Here is a 10,976-nt window from a genome sequence, read left to right as displayed (position 1 = left end):
GGCAATCTGCTCTTAAACTAAGTTAGCAAGTGAAGAAACATAAACCCACCGATTGCTCCAAATAAAGATCTTTAATTGATTCTGTCCCCATTCCCAAATTTTGCTCATTCTATCCAATGCACAAAATCTCCCAATTGTTCAGAAAAACCCTAAAACTTTGTGCATCTTCATAACCCTAAAGTGATGATTCATCAAATCAAAGGAAAATCATAGAACAAAATGGAAAAACAGAGAAAACACACAGAACAAATTGCATGGAAACATCATTCATTTCATTAAAATCTAATGCTTTTGTACATTCTTCATTTTATTGTCAGAACCAAAGGGCACAAGATTAGCCCTTAACAAACAACTTGTGAATAGTGGAAATCTCTCTCTCTCTCTCTCTCTCTCTCTCTCTCTCTCTCTCTCTCTCTCTCTCTCTCATTCTCTTCAAAACATGTACAAAAAGAGACGAACAAGCAATTATATCATCTTCAATCATAGCTTTGAAGAAACCGCTTGCAACACTTTTCTCTATATGTTCACTCCAATATCATCTCTATCTCTTTAGATTTTTACGCTAACCAGCCGAAAACTACGACCATCACAGCCATGAATTTGTGTATTTACAAAACCCATATTGCAGATTCATCTACTCCTCGTCCCATGAAGCAAACAAGTTCACTGATATCTCAGCAAGCTTCTTTCGGCTCGGCAACTGCCTATGCTGCTCCCTCCACTGTTTCGGAGCATTCGGAGCTTCAATCTCATCCATATGGTCGCTTGAGAAATCAATGGCGGTCCGGAAAGCAGGGGTCTTTGAAGGTGTGCTATAGGCAAAATGCCACTGCTTAGCGATCAGAGTCTGCAATCACAGAAAGGGCAAATCAAAATCAATGCCAATCGCTTAAACAAACATAAAATCAATTAATTACTTAAGTAAATTAAACTAAACTCACCGCTTCTCTAATTGGTTTTGATACGTGGAAAAGCTGTTTCAAATCCTCATGATGAACGCCACACACAATCTTAATCTGCAATGGACAAAAACGAACATACATATTTAATTCCTGATTGATCACAAATTCAATCAAAACAGATTCAGAATTCTGCATATGCATTTATCGATTTCAAGCAGAGCTCGAGAATTTGGGACTAACCAGAATCTCCTGAGGCAGAGCTTCTAGGGCAGAGGTTTCAGAATCCGAAACCAATTTCCCACTTCGCTGCTTCTTCAATGGAGTGCTGGGATACGAATCAGTAGGCGAAGGCTCGCCATTGTTAGAAATCCCAATCCTCTTCCTCCCTAAAGCTCGCGTGTACTTGACAAACCCTAACTCCAGCCCCTCCTCTGCCACCAAACCCCCGCGCTTCGATTTCAAGCAACTCTTGCATTTCTTTCCCAAAGCCATCTTCTCCAATCACCAATTATCAAATCTTCAATCCCTATCCAAAACAAAATCACAAGCAAAGATCCAATCAATTAATAACCCACGAAAAGAAAATCTATTGGTAACAGATTATGAAACTTCTGAAATCTAAAGAAGAATCCAAAACCAAAGAGAGTAGGAAACCTTGCGTTGGATTAACCCTAGATTTGAGCCTCTCTGAGAGTATATAGGTCTATAAATCTTGTGTATCTCTCTCTCTCTCTCTCTCTCTCTCTCTCTCTCTCTCTCTCTCTGTGTTTTACCGTGGAAATGGAAACAAAGAATCGACTGAGCAGTTGGGTTTGCTTGGGTTTATATATCGAACGAAAAGATAGTTTCTTTCTTTTTTGAAAATAGTGAAAATGGTAAAATCTACGCGCTTTACGGAATCTCCTCGAATTTTCTATGGAAAAATCTTTGCGTTTCCATTAATTTATCCCCTCGGCGGTTAAAAAAACGAAATAAAAAAAAGGAGGGAGGCAAACTAGCCGTTTGAGTGGGACACGTGGCGGGAGGAAATAGCACGTAGGAAGCTGCACGTGTGCTGCTGGGGGACGACGTGGCGGTATGGTCGGTCCGAGTCGGCTGTGTCGGTAACTTACTCAACACGATGCATACGTGTTAAGAGTCCTACGACGTCTGCTTCGGGTTCTAATAAAGGGCCGGTCAGCTCACAGTCGAGTTTGATTGACTCCTTATTATGGCGACACGTGTAGATGTGATGGAATTGGACGGTAAGGATTTGATGTAGTTTCACTTTATGACGGCTAGTGGGCCTTGTTTGACTAAAGATTCTAGATTGGTGGCTGACGGCTGTTGCATTAGCAGCAGCCAATATAAACAACACGTCAAAACCATGTACGCGTTTGTATGGGTGGGCTCTCGAGAAAGCATGTCTGCGACGGTGAGTGAAACATTGTTTTAAAATTAATTTCTTCTTTTTAGCTAAATTCTATTTGGTAAAATTGGAATTTCAAAAATCAAACTTTATAATTATCTGTAAGAAAACATGCCCAATTTTTTTATTATAAAAAATGTGATTATCCCCTCAATTTGTTTTCTTAATTGGGAAAATTTTGATTGATTGGGCCATGGATCGATTTTAAAACATCATGTAATTATCTAAAATAACTACAGCATTGCAATCATAGTGCAGTGAAGAGTAGTTGAGTTAGAAGCAACTAGCAAGATTTGAGGCGGCCAAAATTATTTATTTTGAACTTTTTTGGGGGGAATTTTGGGTTGTCTTTACAAAGGGCTACTGGGTACTTGATCTTCCCTTAGCCCAAGTTGGCAAAGGTGATGGCTGAGGACCTTGCTGTTTTGGGCCATCTTTAGGGCTGTTTTGCTATTAGTTTGTTTTGTGCCTTGGGCCTTCTTTGCAAGATGCTTGTGTTGTATAGTCATTATATAGATCTAAGGTCCTTACATGAGGTCCTATCTTTTTGCATATGGAATTCATCATTACATGACGTGTGATATGCGCAATATGATCTTGCTCTAAAAAGATTAATAACTAGATCGCATTAGTTCCATAATAAGTAGTTAAGCTACAAAGTTTCGAAGTAGTAATTAACGTGCGCATAGGCATTCTTTGAATTAATTATTTTACCATGTAATTCATAATTGAACTAAGAAGTAATTTAGGTTACAAAATTTTCATATGAACTAGCGTCGAGAATCTAGGGCCAAGAATTTATTACGTACCATATCACGTATGTGCATGATATACGATCTCACTCTATATATTTTACGTGCAAAACACATGCATTATGGAGTGACTATTCAATCCATACATACTTATAAATAATTTATTTTGTTTACAAGCATTAGTCAATTAAACTATATGAGTTAGAGCGAACTATATATATGACCCATAATATATGCTCAATAACACCAAGCCAGAGTATATTTTATATAATAATATGGTTCGTCTTTTTTATAAGAAATTTATAAACATATATAGTACATGATCACATATAAACAGCATAAAACATTTTGACACAAGAAATAGGGTCAAATTGCTGTATATGTATTGGAATGACTTTGGATATCATAGATTCTTATGCATCTAATCAAGTATATGGAAACCATTATATTTGTTTTTGTACTGTATGTGGTACATGAATATATATATATAGACTGAAAAATGGAGTGACTAATTATCGAAATCGATTTCTTGGGGTAAAAAAGAAGAAGATCGAAATCGATTTCACGAAGTGTTCATGTCGAATGGGAAGTTCATGATGTATGAAGTTAGACAGAATTAAGAATTTAACAATATGGAGGAAATGAGAAACATAAAATTTAAATGAGGATTTCAACTGAATTCCAAAGACAACCTTAAGTTAATAATTAATTTGCAATGAAATTGATACATAAAACCATCTTAAAGAAATCAGTACCAACTCCTCGATTGTTTCGGATAAACAAAGCTTTTGTCCTCCCAAGCAAAACCTATAGATATTTCTGCGTCGGGAGATAATTTCCAAGAGAGAAAAGCATCGGTGAAAAAGTCCATATCCTGACGCAGAGCCCTACTGAAACGGAAACTTTTGGGGAGAAGAAGAAACATATATTCCAATGACATGGCTTTCCCCAAAAGAAACCTCGTCAAATCGAGGTGACAAGGTTGGAACCTAAAACCCATAATTTTGATGAGCTTTAGGTGTTTGAACAAGGCCGAGTGTTTGTCCAGTAATGGCCTTTGATGCAGTTCATAGAAAGCTCCGCCATCAAAAGTAAACTCATCCGCCTGCAGTAACATCATCATTACAAATAATTTGTTCATAAAGATCAGATATATAGATAATCTGTTCATAATTTATACTCACATCGATAAATAATTTCTCGAGGCGTGGACAATTTTTGAGAAATGAAGCAATGTCGCCAGCATTGCAATAGCTAGGATTCTCCATTATCAACTGGAGCTCCTTCAAGTTGCGAAAGCTCACCTGCTTTTCTCTCAAAACCCCGTCAACAATTCTCGGAGACAAACCCTAACTCACATAAAAACAGATTATAAGAACACATTAACACTGAATTAAAGTAATAAATTAATCAATCAAGGAGACTAACCTCGAGAAATGTACTTGTAATGGTAAGAAGCTCGACATTATTCGAGATAGAAGAAGCAAGTCTTTCGACTTGCAAAGGGTTTGTGATCCCTTTCAGCGGCTTGAAATAGAGCATGGCCTCTTTCAAAAACAGCAAAGATTGAGAAATTACGTGGAAATTAGTAATACTTCCACTATAATAAAGAGATCCAACACTCGGGGCATCAATCTCAATAACCCGAACCTCCGCCCGACAATTTCCCACCTTCAAAACCCTCAACCTCGTTTGCTTCTGAGCGTGGATTCTCAGAAGCCGAAACCCGTGACACCGTCCCATGTCAAGGGTTTCGAGTAGGGCGCACCGGTCAAGTATAGTTTGGATGATCTTCGGGGTTATGTCAACTCTCCGGAGAACGAGAGTTGTGAGCAAGGACAGGCCTTTGAGGTCTGGTGGGAGCTGAAAGACCGAGTACGAGAGCTTCAAGACTTTCAGGCTCTCCACGTCGAGGAAGTGCGGAGGGAGAAGGAAAGAAGGCTCCTGTTTGGGTTGGGAGATGTCGAGATCCAGCTCCTGGACCCGTTTCTCGATGCATCTTCTTACCCATTCGGGCAAGTGAAGCTCGTGGGCATTGGGATCGAAGTGGAGCCGGAAGCTCTTGATCTCTTCACCCCTATGGGATTCGAAAACATGGTTCAGTATTGTCTCCAACTCGTCGTTGTCGTACTCTTCGGCAAGCTCTTTCTCGAAATGGATCCTGCGCGCCAGACGCCAGGAGTCTCTGAATCTTCTGGCCACAAGGCCGGCTTTGACGGCGGCTTTTATGGGGAGGAGGGTGAAGATGTACTCAATAAGGTCGTCTGTGAGCTGGACAGAACGGCTGCGCGACGGGCCTCTGCTGGAGCTGGATCCAACGACAGGACGGAGGAACGTCCTTAGTTGTTTCAGCGGCGGCCCGTAGACGACTTTCCGTGTGTCTCTTCTGGTCTTGTTTACTGGGAACATTATTGTTTGGTGAGCGAGAAGCTAGCAGCTAGAAGAGTGAAAAGGAAAGAAAAACTGGAATTAATTTTTCTTTGAGGAAGGAGGAAGAGAAAGCCAGTGTGTGGAAATCTCTGGTGGAGGCTGAGTTATTATAGGGGAAGAGGGTTTGGGTGGCTCTAAGGCTTGAGAGCGTGTCTCCATTGTTTTTTAGTATGTAAGTAAATGAATGAGGAAAAATCAGCTTCCGCTGGTTTTGCCTTTTCTGGCTTTCTCAGGAGCAATGACATGAAATGAACCAAAGAACGGCAAAAAAAGACCAGGCGAAATTGCTGACGTGGCGGGACCTCCAGCTTATGACCATACGTTAACGTATTGGGTTTTTGGCTGTTGTTGGTTGGTCCCACTGTTAGTGATGAAAAGTCTTGTTTGCCCTTTGTTTTGAGTAGGTGGATTTTATACATAAGCTTTAATGGCTTTTTCTCAAAACTAATCTAGGTGCTCAAGCATGGATGGCAAGCTAGAGCAGTCTTACTCATTTTGGAATCAACCCAGGACATTTTTATTTATGCCAAAATGCTATTTTTGTCATTGAAGAAGAATGTAAACATTTATTCGTTTAGATTTCTAATTATGAAAAGCACATCATCTTAGGACCCAGTAGGAAATAACCTTTTAAATGGTTTTGAATTGACCCATTTTGGTATACTTTTTTAAGAATTTAATCCCTAACTAAATATTTTATCTCCTATGAAAATATTGTTAACCTTTCCAACTTGAAGTCATGGCCTTTAAATTGCAAATTAATTTCATTATCATGGGTTCGTTTAAAGGTCAATGCGCAACAAATACGACTTGTCATTGCATCGTCTTGTGAAAAAGTTTAGTAATATAATAATGATAGATGTGTATCAATTTAGCGTCCAAACCAACCACTTCTTGTACATATGTGACACTTATTAATATAGACGGACTTTATGAGAGACGTGATCGGAAAATTTGATATAAATAGTTTTATCTTGTTAGTCACTGCAAGTTAGATGTTAAGTTTGTAAGTCGATAAATAATTAGATTAAAAGTCATTAGTAACTATTTAAAGGAAAATTTACCATAAAAATATTATTATCAACTATTAATTTTCTTTTAAAATGTGTTCTTAAAAAATGATTGGTCAGATTTACTTTTATGTAGTTTTTGAATTTTTGGACCACTCAGAAAAGGGCAAAACAAAAACAAAAACACGATTAGCATAAAAATTAGTTCAGTCAGCAGAAGCTTCGAAGTCGAAATGTACGATACACCCATCAAAATTGAGCTCAAACAATTGTGTTTTACATATAGTTGCACGAAGACATTTCCTATTTGACTGATCTTGTTTGCAACCTTGTAATACAATTAATGTACAACAATTAGGCAAATGATGCACAGGCCAAGCTTTAAATGTAACCGAAGCTCATAGGGATTATCGAGTGCACACTTCGTTGGACAGAAGCTATTGTAATATGACTAGGGATCTTGGTGCAGGTTATGGCTGTTATGATAATCACCGTCAATGTTAACATCATTCTCCACCACTGAAGCAACAGAGAAACTCCACACAGAAGCACAGTTTTCTTCACCTGCATAACCCAGGACAATTAAACTCCTATTAGTACAATGACCTTTTGCTATGTTATGCAAGTTAAAAAGTTGGGCAGCTAAGATTAAAACTCAGACAGGTTTCATGTTTCATATGAACCATATCATGTATCTTCTTGTTATTTAAAGAGCCAGGGAAGTAAGATAGAGGGATAACCTAACACACTTTCTGATTCTTCATTCGTGGTTATCAACACCACAAGCATAATAATATAGGGCACGCCAGTAGTATTTCATAAATTACAACACTCCACCCACAAATTCATCCAAAAGTCTTTGCAAAGCAGGCATATAAGAAACTGAATTAAGCTCAAAGAACAGTCCTATCTGCCTCTTACTACCTTTTGGATCCGAATAATACAAACTAACTCCTAAGGAATGACCAGATCATGCACCCATAATCATGATTGAGATTGGGAACACACACAAAAAAACACGATTAGCATAGGAGACTACAATTAGAAGGATATACAATGTAATTAATTGAAAATATCTCCAAACGAAGAAATTTGGTTTCAGCATTAGGGTCATAGGAGCTACCACTTAAATGCAATTCCTCATTGCCATCATCAGGACCAACAAATCTTCGCTGCCCAGAAGAAGATGTAGCCATGGGCAGAAAGGGATGAAAAGAGAACCCGTTAACGGTATCTGCGTGGTGTAGAGAACAGAAGAACTTGTTAGGTAATAGAAGAGACTAAGTCATATTGAAGTAGCGTTCTCACATCTTTATAGGATACAAAATGAATTACCCAATGCAGCTTGGAAGCCTGATACCCATTGTCCAGTTTGAAGATCATAGGTATGAACAATACCGTCCTGAAACCGAAATGCACAAATAAGCAGATAAGTAACAAATCAATATAAAATAGGGTTTTGATTTGGTTGTGGCATAACATCTGGACATTGAAGCATAAAGCTAAGGCGCTACCTGGCCACCTGTACAAAGATGTCGGCCAAGTGGGTCAATATCAAACAGAATTCGCTGGTTGGTATCTTCCGATGACCTGTATAACCTAATTCCAAGGTGCAAATAAAATAACGTGAGCAAAAAAGATTTTCAATGTACAGAATACTTGATAACTTTCTAAATTAGAGAAAATAATAAAAAAGAATCTTACTTGTACACAACATCAACAGCTTTGCGCATATCCCAGCATAGTATATAAGGATCCTTCAAGTAAAATTTATGTAAGCAAATGAAAATCACATTTAGAATGGAAAGCAAGAGCACATATGCTAATGTATAAACACTTCAAAAAATTTACTCACATCATAAACTGACAGTTGTTATAGAGAACTTGTTTACTGCATTTCAAATAATCAAGCCAATGCCAAAAAATGATAAAAATAAACAACCAACCAAAAAACATCAAACACATGAAGCTATTTACCTTCCGGCCTCCAGTATATAAATAATTTCCATCCTTTGAAAACTGGACCTGAAAGGAAAATGATTTTGCTCATCTGTTGAAGTTGTGATCAAAGTGAAATGAATAATAAGGAATGCTGACTTACATGAGTAATCCCACCTTCATGACCATGCAATACATATAAGAGTTCCATATTATCTTCTCTATATATTGCAGCAGTCTTGCTGTAAGAACCTATAGCTAGCATTCCACTATGGGTTGGACAAAAAGCCATTGCAGACATTATACCTGTCCACAATAAAAAAAGCTGAGGATTGTGCACTTGCATAACTTCTTTTAATTTATCATTGGAACTTCTATATAAAGCTAAACTGATAACACGTACCAGTTTGGCCTTCTTTGTTTCCTTGAACAGTTGAATACTGTTCAAAATCCCTACCAGGACGATGTAAATCAAACACCCTAACAGATTTGTTGTATCCAGCAAAAATCCTACAAAACAATTGAAGAATACGATGCTCTTAAATCTTCTGTCAAATTTGGAGAAACACAGGGGAGTGAATATGACGAGTTAGGGGCAATTATAGAGCCATTTCCACATGGTGTCTTACAGTTATATCACAGTTCATTGTAAGAACTTACATGCGTAGTGTCCAATATTGAAATCCAGGATTTGATGTCCATTTAAATTCCACAAAATTTCTACTCTCAAACATGAAAGTAATAATACAAAAACTAAAGCACAAAACATGTGATTAAATTGTATAACCTTTGAAAAAAGAAAAAAAGAAAGAAAAAAAGCAGAAGATCTTTCTTACTTCGTTCCAGTGGGATTAAAGGCAATTGAAAAGGCAGCTGTGATTTCATCCACAGCATCATAAGCACGATACGTGCAACGTAGCTGCAATTTTAAGCCAAAGAAAATGGTGTTAATGAAATACACAAATATTGAATCCCCAGATACATATCAGAACTTCATATACAAGGGAACACAGTGATCTAAACATGGAATAGCCGAATTGTATATGTTGCAATGACATATCAAGTGGTAAACTTTACAAAGATACTAATTTTATTTGCATAATGAAGACTTGCAATAATGAGCCAGCACCTGCCCCGAAGAAGCATCCCAAAGATGAATTGGATGGTCACGAGATGTTGTTGCAAAAACACTGGTAACTGGGTCTGCAAATGCCAACCAAGATTCCAAATCAAGCTTTAGCTTAGAGTATTACATCAGCCGCTATAAAATATATGTTTTGAAATATCAAATGGAGATTCTCATTGTCATAATAATAATAATAGGATAAACTTAACAGGTTCTCCCCATGACAGAGTTACAAAGATACCTGAAGCAGACATGTACGGGTACCAACAGAAGTCATATACGGACTCTCCCTCATTCACAACACAATTTGCAGCATAGGAATCTGCAGCTTAAGAGTAAAAAAATAAAAGCTTAAAAAGGATGACTTCACTTAGAAGCAAATACAAACTAATCAAACCTAGCTCGACAATGAAGACTTTCATTCACAAATAATACCAAGCAAAAACTTTTATTCTTTTCATGAGAATATATTTGGAAGAAACTAATATTAGTACATAATATAATAAAATTTTAGACTAATATCTTCTGAAAGCGAACTTACCTTCATCAGCAGCTACAGAACACGCGTTAACATTATCACTCCCATAATCTGGTCTGGTTAAGAAGCAAACAAGAGTATAGTTAGCAAAACTTGTTTTTGTCCAATATAAAGCTAGCAGTAGCAGACACCATTGTTTACAATTTGAGAAAGTTGGTTTTTTGAATTGCATTTTGAGTAGTTATAAAGGCAAGAAAGTAAAACCGAAAATTGTTACCCAAACCAAATGGCACTGCTTTACTCAAATACAATTTACATTGCCCTTTTGTACTCTCCACAATCCACACAATGCAATCAATGGAAAACTTACAATGCGAAAACACGAAGCATATTGTCCTCGGAACTGGTAAGAAAGCACGACCCATCTGGAGACCTAAACCCAAAAAATTAAATACAAAATAAAAAACCAAAATTTGGAAAGAAAACAAAAGAATGAGAAAGCAAGGGTTGGTGCAACATGTACCATTTGACGCCCTTGAGAAAGTTGTTGGGGTTTGGAGTAGCTCTGAACTGGTGGCAGAAGTGGTAGGTTCTCTGTGGAGGAACATCGAACCGAATCGCAGGCCAAGCGTAGTCTTGCTCCGTTGGGTTTTCAGCAATTTCTGTGTCTGGGTTGGGCGAATGGGGTTGGCGACGCTGCTCTTCTTCTCCCATTGCTTAAGCTTGAGCTTAAGCCTCACTGATCAACTGCGTTAGCTACTTGGCTTTAGGCTGTATTTGGTCTTGCCGCCAAAAATAGGGTCCGCAGCTTCAGTTCGAAGCTGGGTCGTGACTTGTGCCAAGCCTCAAATTTAGCAGAGAATCATTTTTGGGCTTCAGTAGAAGAAACAAAACACAAGGCGAAAGAAATTCTTAAACAAGTTCTTAGCGGT

The 10,976-nt window shown here is 37.9% G+C and overlaps 3 protein-coding genes across 4 annotated transcripts; all 3 read right to left on the bottom strand.

Moving 5' to 3' along the window:
* Positions 1-250: 250 nt before the first annotated feature.
* On the bottom strand, positions 251-1,707 carry LOC117624692 (F-box protein At1g61340-like). The gene is made up of 4 exons (XM_034356096.1): positions 1,557-1,707; positions 1,143-1,428; positions 942-1,016; positions 251-847 (listed from the first exon to the last, which is right to left on the bottom strand). Exons 2-4 carry the CDS (start codon positions 1,392-1,394, stop codon positions 635-637), a joined length of 540 nt encoding a protein of 179 aa, XP_034211987.1. The 5' UTR covers positions 1,395-1,428; positions 1,557-1,707; the 3' UTR covers positions 251-634.
* Positions 1,708-3,695: 1,988 nt separating this feature from the next.
* Positions 3,696-5,771, bottom strand: LOC117625915 (putative FBD-associated F-box protein At1g61330). Its single transcript, XM_034357507.1, has 3 exons — positions 4,491-5,771; positions 4,247-4,411; positions 3,696-4,167 (listed from the first exon to the last, which is right to left on the bottom strand). Exons 1-3 carry the CDS (start codon positions 5,469-5,471, stop codon positions 3,811-3,813), a joined length of 1,503 nt encoding a protein of 500 aa, XP_034213398.1. The 5' UTR covers positions 5,472-5,771; the 3' UTR covers positions 3,696-3,810.
* Positions 5,772-6,676: 905 nt separating this feature from the next.
* LOC117624711 (telomerase Cajal body protein 1) lies at positions 6,677-10,938 on the bottom strand. Of its 2 annotated transcripts, none has more exons than XM_034356126.1 (14): positions 10,568-10,938; positions 10,415-10,477; positions 10,108-10,160; positions 9,808-9,888; positions 9,570-9,643; positions 9,277-9,359; positions 8,844-8,950; positions 8,604-8,746; positions 8,480-8,527; positions 8,207-8,259; positions 8,017-8,101; positions 7,838-7,904; positions 7,626-7,736; positions 6,677-7,066 (listed from the first exon to the last, which is right to left on the bottom strand). In XM_034356126.1, exons 1-14 carry the CDS (start codon positions 10,756-10,758, stop codon positions 6,954-6,956), a joined length of 1,272 nt encoding a protein of 423 aa, XP_034212017.1. In that variant the 5' UTR covers positions 10,759-10,938; the 3' UTR covers positions 6,677-6,953. The 2 variants fall into 2 exon arrangements, with proteins under 2 accessions (XP_034212017.1, XP_034212016.1); XM_034356125.1 differs by having other exon boundaries at positions 9,808-9,894; positions 10,568-10,905.
* Between the last annotated feature and the right edge of the window lie 38 nt (positions 10,939-10,976).

Source organism: Prunus dulcis, chromosome 4 (genome assembly GCF_902201215.1).
Source record: "Prunus dulcis chromosome 4, ALMONDv2, whole genome shotgun sequence".
NCBI lineage: Eukaryota > Viridiplantae > Streptophyta > Magnoliopsida > Rosales > Rosaceae > Prunus > Prunus dulcis.
This window is presented reverse-complemented; position numbering and strand designations above follow the sequence as displayed.